General features: G+C 42.9%; 1 protein-coding gene across 1 annotated transcript in view; it reads right to left on the bottom strand.

Annotated features, from left to right (window-relative positions):
- Positions 1–1,731: 1,731 nt before the first annotated feature.
- The window catches only part of FER1L6 (fer-1 like family member 6), a 137,043-nt gene continuing 117,806 nt past the window's right edge, over positions 1,732–20,968 (bottom strand). Inside the window, exons 38-41 of the mRNA XM_042924123.1 lie at positions 19,948–20,189; positions 18,348–18,511; positions 5,457–5,557; positions 1,732–3,311 (exon numbers count right to left, since the gene is read on the bottom strand). Coding sequence (XP_042780057.1) covers positions 3,128–3,311; positions 5,457–5,557; positions 18,348–18,511; positions 19,948–20,189 — 691 coding nt within the window. The 3' untranslated portion in view covers positions 1,732–3,127. The remainder of the gene's footprint in view (positions 3,312–5,456; positions 5,558–18,347; positions 18,512–19,947; positions 20,190–20,968) is intronic.

Here is a 20,968-nt window from a genome sequence, read left to right as displayed (position 1 = left end):
ATGCCCAGTTTTGATCATAGCATCAGGAGCGAGGACGGAGCTCAATAGTTACCTTTTGCATGAATAAACACCAACCGGCCCCAGCTGTGAAGTCAGTCCTGTAATTTCCCACTTCTGTGTGTTTTAAGGGAAAGAGCAAGGAAGGTACCACATGTTTCAACTACTGGGGACACAGAATTGGAGATCTTATCCTGTGCGTTGTTTGGTGGTGGTGTTGCTGGTATCGATCTCGTTTTGCTTGGTTGGGGGAAAGGATTCACATGTTGTAAAAAAGAAAACACAAACACACAAATAAAACTGCTCTGAAATGGACTTAAGCTGAAAAACTCTGATCTGTCAAATGAATACATTTCATCTTTTTTGAGAACGTAAATAGGGACTCAGGGCAACTTCTTGGGAAATGGGTTTTTTTCCCTGTTAATTTTTATTTTTAAACGGTAATATCTTTAGGTCCAGGGCCGCAAAATTAGGCCTCGAACATTATATTTTATTTGTTTTTTTACACACAGGACAGGACGGGCTATAAGTGATAACCTATGTATAGAGCACCAGACACAGCCGACTCCAAAATTATCCTTGCCTGCCACTTCTCACGCATTTCTTATGATGCCATCTGATCTGCAAGTGTTTCAAATACTTCTGCTAAAGGCTTTTCAGCATTCAGACATCTTTGGGCATCAAAGCAAAGTTGACGAACTCTATTTAACTTTGAAGGATTTTCAATTTTTAGCGTGTGTGTGTGTGTGTGTGTGTGTGTGTTTGAACGATGTGCATTACTTTGTCAAAAGCTGACTTATCATTTTACTGCCCAGAATCCAGCAGAAAGTATCATACGTTATTTCTAGTTCTGTCCTAAAATAATGGTGTTCTTTTCCTTTCAAACAACACCGCAGCTGTATGTTGTCCTTCTTCTTGAACCTCATCCGTGAAGCACATTCCTTACTCAGTGTTTATTGGATGCCCCATAATTTGAAGATAAAACCATATCTTGAGGTACTGGAATGTAAGATCCACGGAGAAGGGGCTAGGTCTGTCTTATTTCTACCACATCCCCACTGCCCAGCACACAAAAGACACTCAACAACTATTTTTAAATGGCCACATTTAAATCTATATTTATTAAAATTTTCATATTAAAAATAATGCATACTTATTTTAGAAGTTTTAGGAAGATACCGCTGCCTAATCACTGTTAACATTTTGGCATATTCCCCCAGGCTTTATCTATGCCTGTTTTCATATTTTCTTTTTATATCATGCTGTACGTGGGTTTGTAACTTACATATTTTTTTACTTACAATGTACTCAGTGTATACATTCCATGCCATCAAGTATTTTTGACTACACCGTTGCTGGTGCCTGTGTTATTCCATAGTAAGAATAAGCATGTTCTAGGAAATGCTGCCGGTGCCATAAATGCTCTATTTTTCATCCCTTCAGGAAAATAGGGCATTTTAGTTACCAGGCAGTGAGCACCTAGGGCCAGAATTTTTTTTTTTTTTTTTTTTAATTTTTTTTTTCAACGTTTTTTATTTATTTTTGGGACAGAGAGAGACAGAGCATGAACAGGGGAGGGGCAGAGAGAGAGGGAGACACAGAATCGGAAACAGGCTCCAGGCTCCGAGCCATCAGCCCAGAGCCTGACGCGGGGCTCGAACTCACGGACCGCGAGATCGTGACCTGGCCGAAGTCGGATGCTTAACCGACTGCGCCACCCAGGCGCCCCATCTAGGGCCAGAATTTAATGAACGACACTAAGTCTAAAATCATGCAGAATATGCTTCAATCTTATTTTGACCGACCAGGAACATTCTAGAACGACTTTCCATGTGGCAGTTAATATCCTACATTTTATAAGAGTGACACAGTTGCACGACTATCTGAAGAAAACAGTAGCCCTGGTGGTTCTGGTGTGGAGCAAGAACCCCAATCCAGCCTCCTCAATACTGCCAAATGGCCCCTCAGGTTCACAAGAAGAAATGGTTGCCATATTTATTTGCGTACGAGACCAAACACTCCAATCCCTTTGTTTCCTTATTTTAACTGAGAACACCAGCCCCTCACTTCCACTGCTTTACAGGGGGTAGCAGATCTACACGGTGTACTTCGAAAATCAGAGGTTTCCTTTCAAAAAACTTGGCTCCATCTGACGAGTGTGTAGGATATTAATTTCTGGGACTGCTTTTGAAATTAATTTGTGCTTGAGTGGCATAATGGTGCCTACTACATATGGTGGTTAGACTAAGTGCTAAATTGTGCCCAGGATGGTCATTCATATCATGGTCTTTGGGAATATCACATTTGGTGGCACTTAGATATCTGGCTAAAGAGAATTTCTACTGCTATCGTGGAGGGCCACTCCCCTCCCCCAATGCATACTCACACAAAATTATATTTCATATTCATAAAATTCCCACTTGGAAATCGCCATAGAGCATAAATCCAAATGGGTTTCTCGAGAACTCATTACTATTGAAAATATTCTTTTCAGTGTTGACTTTGATGGAAAACCAGCAACACCTCATCTCTAGATGGGAACTTCAGTAACAAAGTATTTTAGGTGATACAAAGTTTTCTCCAAGCCAGTTTCATGGCCTGAGTAAGTGAATGTGTTCTATAAACTATAAGGATTAAACGAGGTTAAGATATATGGGACAGGTTAAATGTCTAGTAATTTGCTAAAATGTTTTCAGTTTATTTGCTGTAAAAATTTTATTTAAAAAAAAAAAAAGGAATTTCAATAAATCTCAGACCCAGAATCAGATCTCTCAGAATAAAACCAATTGCATAAAGAAAACATTCACCTAAGTCAATTTGAGGTCACCATTGATTACTCTGAGGCAAAGGAGTCATAATTTCATGCTGCCCATGGGTGGAAACATGGCTTAAGGCTCGTGAGTTTAAAAGGTGGTGGCAGGGGTTGAGGCAGGGAGGAGGGGCTCCTTTCCCATGTTCTCCAAGAGGGGCTGATCTGTGCTTAGAAAGAGGGACTGGTTCTTGGGCCTTTGGGTTCATTCCTTCAGCACCCAGCATGGGTGCCTGCACAGAGCACATGCTCTCACACATTTAGAAATGAGGAAGAAGAGAGAGTAAGTAGAATGGGAGGGTCTGGGTCCTCCAAGATTCTCTAGGAGCCCACGACGATCCTTCGGCTGATGGCTCCGGGCAAGGTATAAATGAAGAGGACCAGGAAGATGATGAGGACAATCAGAATGAAACCGATGATGATGTACTTTTTGTAATTCTTCCAGATGAGGTGGTACAGGCACTTGAAGGGGCTCACAAACCAGGAGAAGGAGGTGTTTGGGCGGCTGCAAGGGAAGCAAGAGAAAATCAGGAAAGAGGCCATGACGTCAACACAGAGGATTCTCCAGACCTCGGGAAGTATTTCTGACTCTCACTTTCTAGAGGCCCACAAGGAGATGCCTGGGAATGGAAGAAGTCCATGTTGCCTTGAAGCAGGAGCAATCCAACATTCTGGGTGATAATGATTCCTGCATCATTTCAGAGCTTGGTCTGGAGGAGGGAAGAGTCTGACTACCCTCCGTCTGTCCAACCCTGACCAGCTCAAGCCCCACCTCTCCCAAGAGGCCCTCCTTGACCACTTTGGTCCCTGAAGATCCCCCTCCTTCCAAATTCCTATCTCATCTATCACTCGACGTAGCTCCTTTTTGAACCTAGCATACCGGTCTTCTGTTCTAAACAGAACAGAATCTCCCTAAACAGATTGGAAGCTCTTAGAAGACAGAGCTTAGGTCTTACATTTCTTCAGTATTCTTCAAAGTGTTTTTTTAGTAGGTATACATTGTAGGAGCTCAACAAATAATTTTGAATTAATGAATAAGTAAGTACTCATTATGTTTCTAACACTATGATAGATCAAAAGTAGGGACAGAGAAGGGACCACTTGTCTTCGGATGCTTGGGGTCTCAGGAAGGGTAGGGAAAATACAACTTGAAAGAGTATTTTGTATACATATTTCATATCTACATATGTTTACTTTTTAAAGTGGGCTCCACACCCGACGTGGGGCTTGAACTCATGACCCTGAGATCAAGGGTCAGATGCTGTACTGATTGAGCCAGCCAGGTGCCCCAACATGTATTCAGTGTTTTAAAAAAATTTTTAGACACAGAGAGAGAGAGAGCATGTGCGAGTGGGGGAGAAGAGTGGGGGGGGGGGGGGGAGAGAGAGAGAGAGAGAGAGAGAATATCTTAAGGAGGCTCCACACTCAGCATGGAACCCAATACGGGGTTCCATCCCACAATCCTGGGATCATGACCTGAGCCAAAATCAAGAGTTGGATGTTTAACTGAGTCACCCAGGCACCCCATATATTTACTTTAAAAAAAATTTGAGGGGCACCTGGGTGACTCAGTTGGTTAAGAGACCGACTTCGGCTCAGGTCATGATCTCACAGTTTGTGAGTTCAAGCCCTGCGTCGGGCTCTGTGCTGACAGCTCAGAGCCTGGAGCCTACTTCAGATTCTATGTCACCCCCTCTCTCTACCCCTCCCCTGCTCACGCCCTGTGTCTCTCTGTCTCTCAACAATAAACGTTAAAAAAATTTTTTTTTAAATACAAAAAATTTTTAATGTTTTTTTGTTTAATTTTATTTTTGAGAGAGAGCACTTGAGCAGGGGAGGGGCAGTGAGAAAGGGGGACAGAGGATCCGAAGCAGGCTCTGTGCTGACAACAATGAGCCCAATGCAGGGCTTGAACTCACAAACCATGAGATAATAACCTGAGCTGAAGCTGGATGCTCAACCGACTGAGCTACCCAGATGCCCCTATATTTACTGTGTGTGTGTGTGTGTGTGTGTGTGTGTGTGTGTATTTACTTTTTAATTGATATGTAACCACGGATTAAATTGAATAGGGTAACCCTTTCTTCTAGTAATTCTACTTTTGGGAATTCATTTTAAAGTAGTAACTTATAAAAGGGAAATATTTTCATCATATTTAAATAATGGAAAAAGAAAGAAGTAAATTTATCCAATTATGGGGTGGTATCCAAGTCAGTTATGGGCATCAAATCTATAGAGTATTCCATAGGTATTAAAAAATCCTAATCATGACCACTATGGCAACAAAGCAAAACTTTGCAGCAAGGATAAATGAAACATTAGGACAATTGTGTATGTGTAACTTGAGAACAAGTAGAAAAAAATACATGTAGAATTCATATTCACATAAAAAAGAGTAGAAAAAATATACGAAATTATTCTAGAAACGCTTATCCATTATTACAGAAAGGCACCCTCTCCATTTTCCGAACAGCCTGTATTGTTGTTAGACTATTTCTCAATTATCGCAACAAAAACCTACCTGGATTAGCTGCCTTCTTGCGGCTCAGTCCTGCCAGAGGGACCCTCTAGAGAATTGCCCCACCCTCGGCTATGGGGACTGCAAAGGGCCTTTCCCATTTCTGATGCTCTTACACAGGACCCCACTCACTTGGGCTTGGCCAGGGGCTCTGGCTCCTTCCGGGCTTTTCCGACAGGATTTTTCTCAGCTTCTTCTGCCGTAACTAGGTGGAACTCTGCTTCAACCTTGCCCTGCACAAGGACAAAAGTTTCAGTTTCTAGTCACAAAGAGCTGCTGGGAGCAATGCCAACCTTCTAGAAGTGTACAGTGTGGGAGAATGCCAGGGAGTATTTTGACTATCCTGCTGCCTTAGTTTGAGAAAAATTGTTACCTTTCTGGTTCTGGGAGAAGCTATTTTTATGATGAACAGTGAAAGCTCTGAAATGATGATGCTGTTGAGTTTTGTGAAGGGAGAGGTCCCACCTGTACACATAAGACACACATATACTTGGTTGAACGTGCTATTTCATTTGTAATCGTTCAATCAATATCTGACTATAGAAACCCAGTAGCAATTAGGGATGCCTGGGTGGCTCCACTGGTTAAGCATCTGACTCTTGGTTTCAGCTCAGGTCATGATCTCAGTTTCGTGAGTTCAAGCCCCGTGTCGGGCTCAGCGCTGACAGCATGGAGCTTGCTTGAGATTCTCTCGCTCTCTCCCTCTCTCTCTGCCCCTCACCCACTCACGCTGTTTCTGTCTCTCTCAAAAAATAAACTTAAGAAAAACCCAGCAGCAATTAGAAAGGGGACTAATTACTTAAGTGACAGAACCCTTTTGAATCTGCTACAATCCTTCTCTGTCAGCTCTCCAGAGGAAATTGGTGGGTGTGGCCCTACATTTGCCAAATGGCTTTCTGTCATCCTTCATTGTTTCTGTTGTCTCCACAAATTGTTCCAGAATTATCCTTCTATTCTTGCACTTCCTCTTTCCTTCTCCTTCAGTAAGAATCAGCCCTTCTGGTTTGAAAATTGTCATGTCCTTCTTCAGAGTGCTGTGCCAGTTACTGGCACTGATCTAAGTCTTGGGTTATCAAAGGGTGAGACAGGACCACTGCAAAAGGGAAGGGCCATTCTTTCTTGTTCATTCAGTCATTCACTACTTTTGGGAACCCCCTGAATGTCAGGCACTGTTCTAGACAATGGGAACTTAATGATTAAGAAAAACAGGATCCTTGGGGCCCCTGGGTGGCTCAGTCAGCTAAGCATCCGACTCTTGATTTTGGCTTAGGTCATGATCTCATGATTCGTGAGTTTGAGCCCTGTGTTGGGCTCTGTGCTGACAGTGCAGAACCTGCTTGAAATTCTCTCTCTCCCTCTCTCTCTACCCTCCCTTGCTCTCTCTCTGTCAAAAAACAAATAAGCTAAAAAAAATTTTTTTAAAGAAAAATAGGATCCTTGATCTCCTGGAGCTCCTGTTCTTGGTGAAGGAGAACTTATCTCTTCTCCTTCGGTTTTGTGGATTGAAATTCAAGGTAATAGGAGGGACACAGAATTGGTAGGGGACTGGAACCTCATGGAAGTATTTTAGACCCACGCTTATCATTAAAGTTTGTCTTTTGGAATTACATATGGATGGGGCATAACCTGATTTCCTATCCCAGTAAAAATATTTAAGGTTCTGATGAACCAATGGGCCTATGTTAACTTACCTATTCACCCCCAAAATATCAGGACTCCTTAACAAGCAGGATGGTTGCTGGAAACCACAAAAATGTAATCATGGGAGAAATTAGAGAGGAGTACTATATCTGGGGTGGGGTTGAAGCCAGAGAAGATAACCCAGAGAAGAGGCAGTGGCATGGATGTCTGAATTAGTCAAGAAATGCAATGGGCTTATTACAAGTGAAGTCATGAGTTCAAATCTAGGTGGTCTCATCCATTCTTTAGACTACAACCCTGGCCCAACTCAGACCACATTACATGTCCTATGATCCGGAAATTTTCCTTAAAAGTATGTGTATATGTAGTCTCTCATTTCTGTTGACATACCTTGACCCCCATACGTAATGACTTGCACACATAGCTACTCAGGAAACATTTGAAAACCAAGGAAGAAGGAATATAAAGCTTCTGTCCATTCTAGTCACCCCACACCACTCTGCCTGTATCAACAGTAGAGTGATAATACTATAACTCTGTGATTGCAATGCTTTATTGGATGCCCACTTTGCCTACGTCCTTTCAATTGATCCATCAACCCATCTCAGCAACAAGCAAAGTAGGTCTCCTTTTTATCGATGGAGAAATGAAGCAATGGAGATCAAATGACTTTCCCAAAGTCACACAGGCAATAAGCCAACCAACTGGAACTTGAACCGAGGTCTGTATGATGCCAAACCTCATGCTCTTTTCATGAGAGCAGGCTGCCTCCCAACTTCTTCATGGATTTGCCCGATAATTGGACTCGAAGTTTTACAAGGACTTTCCTAACTCTAACATAAGATGATTGGCTCATGGCTTCACAATTGTCACTTAAAGGCATTTGTCTTCTTGGGCCTCAGATTCCATACCTGTCAAATGGCCAGATGTGCTTTAATGCAAATTCTAGTTTTCATGAAAGACAGGAGCCCCTGCAAGGCTTGACGGCTGGAAGAAACCCAAGAGGCCAGCCTACCACTCATGGCAGAGAGGTTTCCAATATGCAGAAAGGGCTTATTTCCAGAGGTCTTTCAGAGGTGACCTAATAAGCTCTACTGAGCAGTATATTTATATGCTACGAACCTCATCCAAATCCTCTGTATTTGAGAGTCAGCTTAAGAGTTGCTAGCCAATTGCTGGGCTCCAGAATTTTGGTAGAGAGGACAAAAGTCAACCGTGGATAAGTTAGGACCAGAGTAAGAGGGTAAGAGGGTCACAGCTGCCTCTTCGTTGTGCACTGTTTAATAATCAGGCCAGCCACTGTGCTGTGTAACTTGCATGGTGCTTCACATGTACATTATTCCATTTAAACCTTCTGACAACTGGCAAAGTAGACAACATTTTTATTCCCATTCTATAGCTGAGGAAACCAAGATGATGTTTGCTAACTTGTGTTACAAAGCCAGGATGTGCACCAAGGTGCTATGACACCAAAACGTATCCTCTGCTATTTAATGTGTCCAAGAGTCCCTTTTTTGTGGAAGAAAAGAAACAAGCTATTTATAACACTGAATAAATGTGTCTTTTTTTGAAATGTTCAAGAGAAGCTCCATCGTCACTGCCGTGGCCCAGGCATTGTAACATGTTTTTGGCTTCCATCTAAGGGATGACCTTGGGTAGCATAAGGATTATTACAGTGTAGCATACCATAGCATAGTGTAAAAGCTGAGTGAAATAGGATTTGGGACAGACAGATCGGCATTTGACACTCGGCTCTGTCATTTGCTAGCTGTGCTCCCTTGGGTGAGTTACAGGCTTCCAACTCACTGTCCTGAGATGTTACCCACAGACTTGCTTTGAAAAATGAATGAAATAACACGTATAGAGTGTTCAACCTAGTGCCTGGTAAATAGTAAACTCTTAAAAAATTATAGTTGCTACCTTCAACACTATTTCATGGATGGAAACACATAATTTGACAGGAAACATCTTCTCCCCCATAGAAAACACCCAGAGAAAATCCTGATTCCCACAGAGGGAAAGATGCAAAGAAAATTGAAGCAGAGAATATGAAATTAATTCTGCCCTAGGCACAGAAGTCACTGGTTATTATCACGAAGAGCCTTGCCCCCACTTCCCCGCCCTGCTCGAGTGGTCACAGAGCATTTTTTCTGATATCACACAGGCAGCAGGAATAAAGTGTTTACTGACATATTCTGCTAAATGCCACTCCTCATTCCATATCTCTCCACACACAGGGTTCCCGGTTTTATTTTAATTATTGACATTCAACCAAGCACCAAGGAGAGGTCTTAAGCTAATAATAGCCTCCAAATGCAATTTTCAATCAGAGCTAGAAAAAAAATGGACAGCTTGAGAACTATCTGTTAACCTAATGACATCTATGGATGGAAGAAAATGATAAGGAAAGGTCCTGAAAAGACTGGATTGGTTGTACTAAGCGTGTTATTTATGGACTTCAAACTTCACCGAGCTCAGAGAGTGGATGCCCTGGGAGGGGTGGGGTCCTTTAGGTCAGACATGCCTTCTTCACCAATAATGATTGCTTATTAAAGCACAACTCTTGGGGCACCTGGGTGGCTCAGTGGGTTAATGGTCAGACTCTTGATTTCAGTTCAGGTCATGATCTCACGGTCGTGAGATCGAGCCCCACGTCAGGCTCTGTGCCGAGCCTGGAGCTTGTTTGGGATTCCTTCCCTCCCTCTTTCTCTGTCCCTCCCCCACCCCACTTGAACTCTTTTCCTCAAAATAAATAAACATTTTTTTAAAACCACGAATTTCACTGGTATGAGCTAAAGCATTTTCATACTTTAATGGTGGGGATGTGTGTGGCAAAGTCCTTTAGGGAGAGGAACACACACATGTATACATACATGTATATGCACACATATATGCATGCATACATGTAATGTCCATGTGAGTGTGTGTATATTACCTTAAATAATCATACTCTAGAAATGCCATTTGTGGGCAGATAAATTAAGAAAATAATTCAAAACTCAGAAAAAGCTTAATATGCAAAGCACAGTCATTATTCTGTTGGATGTTCAAACTGTCCTATTTGTCACAAGGATACGTCCCAGGCTCATCTTGTGTTCTATCTGTCCTAGACCTGGAGTCAGCCAAAGATACCTGGTTCTGTCAGTAGAGACGGGTATTTAGAAACCAGGATCCAATTGCTAGAAGTCTTCTTACTACTCGGTGATTTCATTCCTAGGTCCTTTGCAGAACTAGAAAAAATATTTTTAAATACGTAAGTCCATAGTGATACCAGGGGAAAAAGATGCAAGGGGGAAAAAAAATCTCATTTTTTGGTTTCTCTTGAACCGATCCTTGATTCTAAAATGTGGTAATTGATGAAGAGAATTAAACATTTATCCTGTCTTTTTTTTTTTTTCTCGAAGAGGTGGTGACTATAATTTATTTCCATTTGTTGAGAGAAAGCTCTTCTTAACAGGTGAATTCTTTTTTTATGAATATAATTTATTGTCAAATTGGCTTACATACAACACCCAGCGCTCATCCCAACAAGTGCCCTCCTCAGAATTCTTACTAATAAATGGAAAAAGAATGATAGAATTAGACACATAGAAAGATGATAGGGATATATTGATAGATGGCTGGCTGGGTGGGTGGATACCTAGATAGCTAGATGACAGACAGACAGGTAAATAGAGATGGATGGATGGATGGATGGATGAAAGGAAGGAAGGAAAGAAAGAAGGAATGGGTAAAGAAGGAAGAAAGGATTAGAAAAATCATTTTGCAACACTAATGAAATAATCAAGATCACCATTGGGTGAAAGGTGGTGGCAGGACAGTAATTTCCCACAGTAGTAAAGTGTCACCCACTGGTTACTTGCTAATTGCAAAGAGGAAAATGTACCTTTACAATGAAGAGATCTCATGGTTACCAACGTGACCAAGTGAGCAAACGCAGCATCACCACTAGTGAGGCCATCTGAGGGCATGTGCCTCCTGGCGTGATTCAATATGAAATAAACAGCATCAGGTCTTAAGTATTACCAAAAATGTTTAACCTGAACCTGATAATGCCATTATACCTAACTTCTAGTTCATAAGAAATGTAGGGTCAGAGAATAAGATAAGCTTCATCATGAGAAAACAACGGGGCAAGTCAGGCCTATTTTCATCAAATAGGTAATGTCACGGGGACAAAAATGGTGGGAGACTGTTCTAAGACAAAACAGACCAAAGCAACACATGAATTATGACTGGATCTGTTTTGAAAAAAGAAAGAGCTATAAAATACATTTTGAGGGTAACAGGGTATCCTCCTTATAGCTGGAAAAATGAATACGGTATGGATATCAGATTAGGTAATCATTATTAACTTCTTATATGTGATGATGGCACTGTGGTTATGGACAAGAATGACCATATTCTTAGGCGATGCATGCTGAAGTATTCAGGAATGGTTAAAAAGAAAACCACAGGCCCATAGGTTAAGACCCATGTCAACAAATCAAGACTTAATATGTCCCTCACTATAGTCCCCTCCCCAACCCAGGAATTTAACCTTCAATCAGTTAATATGGAATTTCAATCTGGAAATTTATTGATAGACCCCCTTTGGTTCCTCTTAGGAGGGCACCTTGCCCAAATAATGCATTTCCTGCTAATCAATTCCTTTCTTTATGCCCTCTCTTTGCCTTTAAAAACCTTCCTTTTAAGTTGGGGGAGTTCCCCTACTTGTTAGATGGACGCGACCCTATTCATGAATTGTTTAATAAAGCCAATTAGATCGTTATATTTATCTGTTTGAGTATCTTTTTTAACAAGGTATAGTGTTGGAATGTCTACAATTTACTCTCAAATGGTTCAGCCAATAAGTACATGTGTGTGCGGAGAGGAGAGAAGGCGAGACTATATACTCACATATATAGACAAAATCGGTACGGCAAAGTATTAACAAGTGTTGAATTTAGGTGGTGGATATATGGTCGATCACTGTCCTATTCTTTCAACGTTTCCACATGCTTAACTTTTTTTAAATGAATAAATGCTGAAGAAAAACACAAAGATTCAACTATTTTGAGCACTTCTATTTTGAGAATACAGAGTTGATAATAACACTGATAATACAATGTAGGGGAATGCTCAATAGGACATCAAGCCCCCCACAAAGACACTATTTTTAATATGGAATGATCACTACTATGTAATATTGACCAAAATCCACACAAATTGGGAATAACCAAGCCATTGGCAATAGCTTTCTTTGGGTTGTGTGCATGTGGGTACTATTTCTTCCCTTCTACATTCTTGTGTCTTTTAAATTTCCTATAAATGCATATTACCTACTCTGTCTTAAAATAATCTTCACATGAAAATATCCACTCTGCTCCTAGAGAATCTGAATTGGTTACATACTATTTAGATGATCTGTGTGTCTACCACCTCCTCGGCTAAGCTGTGAACTTCTGGATGCCAGGAATTTGTCTTATTCATTGTTGAACCTTTACCGTCTAGTGAATGAGCGTGTGGCTATCGTAGCTACTGACAATTGTTTTTACGCTAAACTAGAAACACAGAAACCTCCCTTTTAATTTTTTTCAATATACGAAATTTATTGTCAAATTGGTTTCCATACAACACCCAGTGCTCATCCCAACAGGTGCCCTCCTCAATGCCCATCACCCACCCTCCCCTGCCTCCCACCCCCATCAACCCTCAGTTTGTTCTTAGTTTTTAAGAGTCTCTTATGTTTTGGCTCCCTCCCTCTCTAACCTCTTTTTTTTTTTTTCCTTCCCCTCCCCCATGGTCTTCTGTTAAGTTTCTCAGGATCCACATAAGAGTGAAAACATATGGTATCTGTCTTTATGTGGATCCTTTTAGTTTTAGTTGTCGGTGTTCTTGAGACTTAGCTGGGCTATTTAGCAGTCAATTTACAGGATTAACCTGTAAAAGAAACCTCTTGATCTTCATCTTCTAAAGAAGTGATTTCTTCAAAGGTTGCTTTTAGTAGGATAACACATAAAATGCAACAGTACAATGTGTCTCATGAAGCACCTGTTCAATACACATTCCCCTCGTCCCAAGGGCACCCATTCTTTGGAAATCCCACCTGGAGATGTTCTTCTTACTATAAGGACAGCCAAATTCCACACTAGGAGCTTTGTGATCCAAATGTCTAAATTACACTGCCTGAGTGTACAGATAAGCAGCTTTAAAAATAAGCCTGGCAGGTGGCAGGGGCTGTAAGCAAATCCCCGCTGGGCAGCTGGTGACTGGAATGGAACGGTGACCTCCTGACTGCTGCCTTCAGGAAGGGGGGGGGGGGGGGAGTTCGGAAGCAGAGGGTGTCCATGCTAGAAAGGCACCTTGCAGGCACCCAGTTCAACCCACTCCTTTTACAGACGTGGGAACTGAGACTCGGAGATGGAAGGACCTCAGGACGTGGTGGACCCCAACAGAGGTTTTCCATTTCGCCGCTTTACTCCCAGCTGGTCCAGCTCCCTGCCACACAGGGAGGGGGCTACTGGTTTAGCTTCCTCAGTGTGGTTACTGGTTCCTTTAGGGAGAGAGAGGATGAGGGGCAGCTGGGTTATACCCGGGATTGCGGGCTTCCGGGTGGGTGGGGATGAAGTCAATTCTCCTTTTCCCTTTAGGATGTGTAAGGACAAAACCAAATTAAAAATTAAAAATAAAAGGCTTACCATTCCCTGTGGAAAGTAAAGGAAGAGATTTCCCTCTCCTTTTTCTAAGAGCATCACTGTAGAAACTAATTGTAAGCCCTTTCACCTCTCTTTGAAGTGGATATAAATCCTCTTAAATATTAGATAGGCTCTTTGTCTTTAACACCCAGGAAACTGCCTTTCCCGAAGACCTGGGAGCCATCTCTTTGAAAATTACACATCAAGGGGCACAGCACCCCTCCCACCCAGTTTCTGTGGGTGCCCGTCTCCAAGTTGCCTGTTTGAGGCTGATTCCCTAGTTTTGGGCCCCCCTCAATATCCTCCCTTATCCGGTCACACAGGATGCCCCACTTCAGTTACTCCGCCTGCCAACAACCTCCAAACAGAGCAAACCTGAAGCCTTCTCTTTTTTCCATCAGAAAGCTTCCCTACTCCCCTGTCTCGGAATCTCCATCAAACCTGGATGATGGTAGCTGACTCTTGTCATAGCAAAGCTCTAAATAAAGAGCCTGTTCTCATTCAGTAGGTCTTCGTTTCTTCTCACGGTTCTAAACACTTAATGTATATGGACTCATTTATCTGCTAAAACCCCATGAGATACATACATATTATGAATCCCCACTTTAGAGATATGGAAGCTGAGGCACAGAGAGATTAAGTAAGTTGCCTCATGTCACACAGCTAGTTAGGAGAGGACAGGATTCACACCTAAGCTGTCTGTTTTTACAATCTTTGGTCTTAACCACTGCATAATACTTAATGCAGTCTAGAAAAACAGACTCTCACAACCTAAACACCCCTTCATCCATTCTCTGTATGTCCTCAAACAACCTATCTGTATCCTCTGAACCTCCCACCATTAAAGCCTTCCTCTCTTTTCCCTTGTTTCTTTGGCACATTATCCTCTGGTTTCTACAGTGACACTTAGCCTTACAAGTAATGTGTGCTGATGTATTTATTCTCAAAGAGGATTTGTTGAACACTTTCTATGTGCTCAGTACGCTGAATAAAAAGAGAAGGAAATCATATAATCTCTTTGATTGTTGGGTCAGTGTTGTAATTGTTTCTGAATTGATTGATTCGTTCAGTAAAAATTTACTGAGCATGTACTATGCGCCAGAAACCACGTTAGACCCTAAAACTTCTGAAAAGGAACAAAAAGAGAAAGCACAGTCTCTGGACTCAGGTTGCTCCCAGCAGAGGAACCGAGACACATACAGACAATTGCAAATCTGTGTGACCAGAGCTCTGGAAGCATGAAGGCGGGCAAGCCTGTTCCCAGCCAGGGTACCGGGGAGGCTTCCCAGAGGGGGGTGACTGCTCAAAGGAGTCTCAAAATACGTAAGGAGGAGGAGTTTTCCCCGAGAAGAAGGGAGCCAAGGCATTCCAGGCAGAAGCACCAGCTGACACAAGAGCAAGGGTATGGGACCGAACAGGGAGCGGCTGGGGAACGAGGGTAGCTGAGGGTGGCTGGCGCAGTTTGAGGGTAGGAGTGAAGGTGGAATTATGAAGGCTTCCAGAGTCTACACATGCTGTCTCCACTAGCTTATCCCCACTCGCTCCACACTGCGTGCTAACCTGTGTCAGTCCTCACCATTCTGCCAACACCACCTTTTATTTATATATTTGAGAGAGAGAGAGCAAGCAGGGGAAAGGTGGGACGGGGGGGACAGAGGATCTGAGGCAGGCTCTGCAATGGCAGCAGCAAGCCCGATGCGGGGCTCAAACTCATGAACCCTGAGATCATGACCTGAGCCAAAGTCAGACACTCGACCAACTAAGCCACCCAGGCGACCCGGGTCTTGCTTTTTAAATATTGAGATATAATTCCCATGCCATACAGTTCACCCTTTTGCAGTGCACAATAAAGTAGATCTTAGTATAATCACAAAGCTGTACAGCCATCAGCACTAATTCCAGAACATTTTTATCACCCCCCCAAAAGAAATCTGTGCCGGTTAGCAGCCACTCTGCATTCCCCTTCCCTTCAGCCCCTGGCAACCACCAATCTACTTTCTATGGGTTACCTATTCTGGACATTTCCTATAAATGGAATCATATTGTATGTGGTTTTTCGGGACTGCCTTCTTTCACTGAGCATGTTTTCCAGGTCCATCCATGTTGGAGGCTGTATCAGCACTTTCTTTCTTTTTATGGCTGAATTATGTTCCATTGTATGGCTGTATCACCTTTTGTTTATCCATTTATGAGTTGAGGGACCTTTGGACATTTCCACTCTTGGGCTATTGTGAATAGTGCTGCTGTGAGCCTTTACAACAGTCCCTTTCAAAAGGTCGCCATGACCTCCAGGTTGCTAAATCCAATGGACAACTCTCTGCTTTTTATATGACCATTCAAGGGCATCTGACACAGTAACCCAACTGTCCTTCTCCAAAGAGTCTCTTCTCCGGGTTTATGTTTCAAGTACATTTTTATCATTATCTTCCTACATTTCTGCCTACTTCTTCTCCTTCTCCAATTGTGACCCTCTCCCACTCACTGTCCATATAAACAGTGAGGACGTGTGTTTCCTTTGCCATTCAGATCCTCTCACCTCCCTGACCATTCAGTGGCTTCCCATTGCTCTGAGAATAAAACCCAAACTTTTCAATATGGCGCCGTGGTCTGCATGATCCGGCTCTGGTCTCCCCTCTGCTGCACCCTCACTCCTCCCCATGCTCTGCTCATGGCGGGGTCAGGGGAGGGAGGAGGGTTGGTTTGTTTTATTTTAGTTTCTCCCTCTCACCAAACTTATTCTCACCTCAGGGCCTCTGCCTGTGGTGTCTACTTGGTAACACATTTCCTTCTGTGTTTTTCTGACGGAAAACTACTACTTTTCCTTCTTCAGACCTCAACCTAAAAGTTTCACAGTCACGGAAAGGCCTCCAACCACCATAGGGAGTGCAAATACCTGCAGTGGATATGCTTTAATTCAGCATGTTGTTTCCTCCCCGGTCCTTGTTAAGTATCTGCTTTCTTGGTGTGCCTGTGAGTGACTGCATTTGTGTGTGTCAGTCTTTGAGGCTGGACTGTAAGCTCCATGCTGGCAGAGGCTATGTCTGTTATTACTCATATTTTATTCCCAGGGCCTATCACTTAATAGATGCTCAATAAATATGTGTTGCATGAAATGAAAGAAGTAAGTGACACAGAAACTAACAGAGAGTCAACTAGGGTCAAATGAAATAACAGAAGGGATCTGAACATACTTGGCAAACTCTAAAGGGCTATAAAAATGGAATAAATGACTGCCATTATGTAATCATGCATACATAATTACTGTCAATTATTTTATAGAAGCAGCAATTATGTCAAAACACACGAATTTGGATTTGGGGACTTGGCAATCCCATTTCCCAAACTCATACCGCACTCTGGCAACTCTGACTGGTGGGCAGGTAGCCTTCCATGTGGGGAGACTTGGTGCCTCCATGTTGCACCCCTCCTGGTTCCTCTACTTGAAGTAGTTATCTACCCTCTTCTTCATCAAGAAAGTACCTTGCCGTCATCCTTTGTTCTTGAAAAACTGATGCTCTGCTTGACCCTCGACATCCTCAAAGAGAATCAGGTTCCCTTCCTCCTCTCTTTTCCTTCCCTGGGTCATACACGCTTTGACTACGTCATGCACAATGGGGTTGTTAACGCATCCGTCCCTCTCGCGAGACTCTGAGCTGGTTGAACACGGTGGCCATGCTTCCTCTATTTCTGAATTCACCCATTCATCAACCAATTCATTGACTGAACATCTGTAATGTGCTAAGCCATGAGGCCTGGAACAGAGTACAGAAGCGGCCATGCAATAAACCCTCAACGTGTACTTGGCCAGAGGGGGAAGAATGAGCCTGCCTACAGCCTCATTCTCTTGACCCAACCTCACCAATCAGAGGCGGTTCAACTGAGAATGGCAGGAAGAGAAAACCTCCTCCAAAACACAATAAGACTAGATGCCACAGAGTAAGGCCAGCACCAGCCATTTACTGAGTCAGGTGTAAAGGGAATCCTTGCCTCATCCTCACTGGGCCGCTAGAGCAGCGAGAGAAAACCAAGTGTGGCCACAAGGGATACAACCCAGGTGTGCTTTCGCCACTAGGTACAGGAGAGGAGGGGAGAATGTGTTCTCTCCAGGAGGAGAAGGCAGCACAGAAAGGGGCCACCAATGCAGTCCCTTTTCTCAAGTGGGTCATCCACTCTCCCTTTCGGAAGACCAAGAAGGCTGCAAGAACTCCCTTCACAATATTTGTGAATGGGCTGAGCCCCTGCACCATGTACAGTCCAGACTGGGCTGGCAACGCAGGGAAAGGGGAAATGGCTCTCCCTGCTGCTACCCTCTCAAGGTAATTTTAAAAGTCTGGATCACTCTTAAAATGGAGTCTCTGCATTTAAGGGTGAAGGGATGAGGTCATTCCATTAAAACTGTATATTAGTCAAGACTTCATGCATAATTTCAAGAAACGTTGGGGAAAAAAATAATGCCGGGGGCATACATTCAAGCCAAGAAGTTAGAAAACCATCCTCACATGGCTATTAAATCAAGTATGCTGAAATACAGAAGCTTAATGCATTTATAAAATTTTCAAAATTCTTGCTTCTCAGCGGAACCTTTGCCCTAAAGCACTCTGTGCCACTTCAAGGCACTCCAATTGAAGTTTACAAAATGACTCACTTAAAGAGCATGGTGTCCCCTGTCTGCCTCCCAACCCCCTCTCCTACAGCTGCCACTTACTGTGAGTTCTTTGCTTTTAGCAAAAGGCCACCAGCCCCGCACACGCTTTTGCTGGAATATGGAGATCTTGCTCTCCTCACTTGCATTTTCAAACTTGGCGAGATCGCAGGCTTTGGCAGTCTTGGCGGCTTGGGGGAAGCTATTGAGGTTCATTTCCAGGGAGCCTGTGAAGAGATGCCCTTAACAGTTACAGAAGGGCTTTAGAATCCATTACCACCAATTATTCACCCACCCGTTCGTTCATTCATTCATTCATTCATCCATCCATCCATTCACTCACTGGTCATTCAACCAGTACACATGGGGTCACTAGCATGTGCTAGGTTTTGGGGATACAAATATGACCAAGACATGTACCAAATGTAGCAGGTAGTAGACAGGGGCAGAGCTACAATATATAACTTTCAAGCTTCAGTGTCAGGTGTCATCGCTGCTGGGCGTCTTATCTACTCCGAGTATGTGGGGATTACGTGCCTATCCTCTGAGCTCTCCTCTGCCTTAATGTGGATCCACCTATAAGAACCTCCTCCCCCAGCTCACTTTCCTCTGAGTCCCACTAACCCCCTCCAGGTGGGGGACCAAGTCTTATCATCTCTGTAGCTACTCTCCAAGACTTAGTGGGCTCCCCCAAAGTATTTGCGATGAGTGAATATTACAGAGGGGAAGATAATGACATGAGAGTATTTTGTCTCTCTCTCTTAAATAACCTTTCCCTAGTACAGAAATAATATTTGTTAATTATAAGCATTTAGAGCATACACATAAGCAAAAAATTAATAGAAAAATATTCCATAAAATGCCATTCCCCCAAAGTTGACCGCTGCTCGTTAGTTCTTATCCTATGACAGTCATTGTTTCTTTGCCTGTCCCTGATTACCTCTGCCTCTGATACATATAAACATATATTTTACAGAAAGGGGATTTTTTTCTACACTCTTTGTTCACTTAGTGCATCCTGTATAACTTCCAACTCACTAAATGAATATTTTTAATGGCTGCAGGATTATCACTTTTTGGGTGCTTATTATGTATGAGTTTTTAAATTATATTATCACATGTACAGCTCTAAACACACTCTGAGGTATGTAATATTACTATCTCCATTTTACAACCGGAGAAAACTGAGGTACAGAGGGGACTAGTAACTAGCTCAAAATTTAATAGGCTTCTTAGTGGTAGAGCAAAGATGATTTTAAATCTGATTGAAATGTATCTTCTGGGACACCTGGGTGGCTCAGGCAGTTAAACTTCCGACTTCGGCTCAGGTCATGATCTCACGGTTTGTGAGTTCAAGCCCCACATCGGGCTCTGTGCTGACAGCTCAGGGCCTGGAACCTGCCTCAGATGCTGTGTCTCCCTCTCTCGCTCCCCCTCCTCCACTTGCGCTAAATAAATAAATAAATAAATAATCTTCCACCATAAGGATGCCCTGTAACTTATTCAGCCAATCCCCTACGAATGGCTATTTGGAGTGTTTCTAAATTTTTTGCTATCATAAATTGCACCGAAATTATCCTTGTAGCTAAATCAGACCGAACTCTCCCCAAACTGGGACAAAACCCTTAATATTAATACGAGCTTTACGAAGTCACTGGCTTACCCAGAAAGTCATCTGAGGACAGTGTTTCAAAATCCCAAACCTGAAGCACCAACACGGCTGGTGTCTTACACTCCATCTTCTCTAAGGAAAAGATGTTCTCCCTCTTCGTAATGACCATTTGCTTCTCAGCTGGGAGGTACTGAAATGGAAACAGGAAGCGCCAGTTGAAGTTCCCCTCGCCAGTCAAGGAGTTGTAATGCACGTCTGTCTCCTGCTTGTCATCTTCCAAACCCTTTATCCACCTGAGTGAACACAGAAAAAGAATTACACACTCTGAGTCCATTATTCAGGCATCAGTATAATCAAGAGTGATTTAGCTAGTTTAATGTGGCCACAGCTCATAGTTTTCAAATTATGATATAGTTAGATTCAGATGGAAGTTTCCATCGAATCTGAAAGAGACAAATAGGAGTCAAAGGGTCTGAAACAGAAACAAGATTCTCATTCTAAGCTAGATTTGGGAAATGTCTTCAATTGCTCTGGGATAGCCTTGAAGCCCCATGCAATAAAGAAGGAAAACTCAGGGGCACCTGGGTGGCTCAGCCAGTTAAGCTGACTCTTGGTTTCAGCTCAGGTCATGATCTCATGGTTCATGAGTTCAAGCCCCACATTGGACTCTGTGCTGACAGGGTGGAGTCTGCTTGAGATTCTCTCTCTCTCTCTCTCTCTCTCTCTCTCTCAAAACAAATAAATAAACATTAAAAAAAAAAAGAGGAAAGGGGCGCCTGGGTGGCTCAGTCGGTTAAGCGTCCGACTTCGGCTCAGGTCATGATCTCACAGTCGATGAGTTCGAGCCCCGCGTCGGGCTCTGTGCTGACAGCTCAGAGCCTGGAGCTTGTTTCAGATTCTGTGTCTCCCTCTCTCTCAGACCCTCCCCCGTTCATGCTCTGTCTCTCTGTCTCAAAAATAAATAAACGTTAAAAAAAAAAATTAAAAAAAAAAGAGGGAAAACTCAGGAAATGTGAAAGGAAAGTGTAATCTGAGTTTCCTCTCCCTCTGGGCACTCTTAGTGAGGGTACCA

The sequence above is a fragment of the Panthera leo genome, chromosome F2 (genome assembly GCF_018350215.1).
Source record: "Panthera leo isolate Ple1 chromosome F2, P.leo_Ple1_pat1.1, whole genome shotgun sequence".
NCBI classification, from domain to species: Eukaryota; Metazoa; Chordata; class Mammalia; order Carnivora; family Felidae; genus Panthera; species Panthera leo.
Note: the sequence above shows the minus strand (reverse complement) of the source record. Positions and strands in the feature narration are given on the sequence as shown.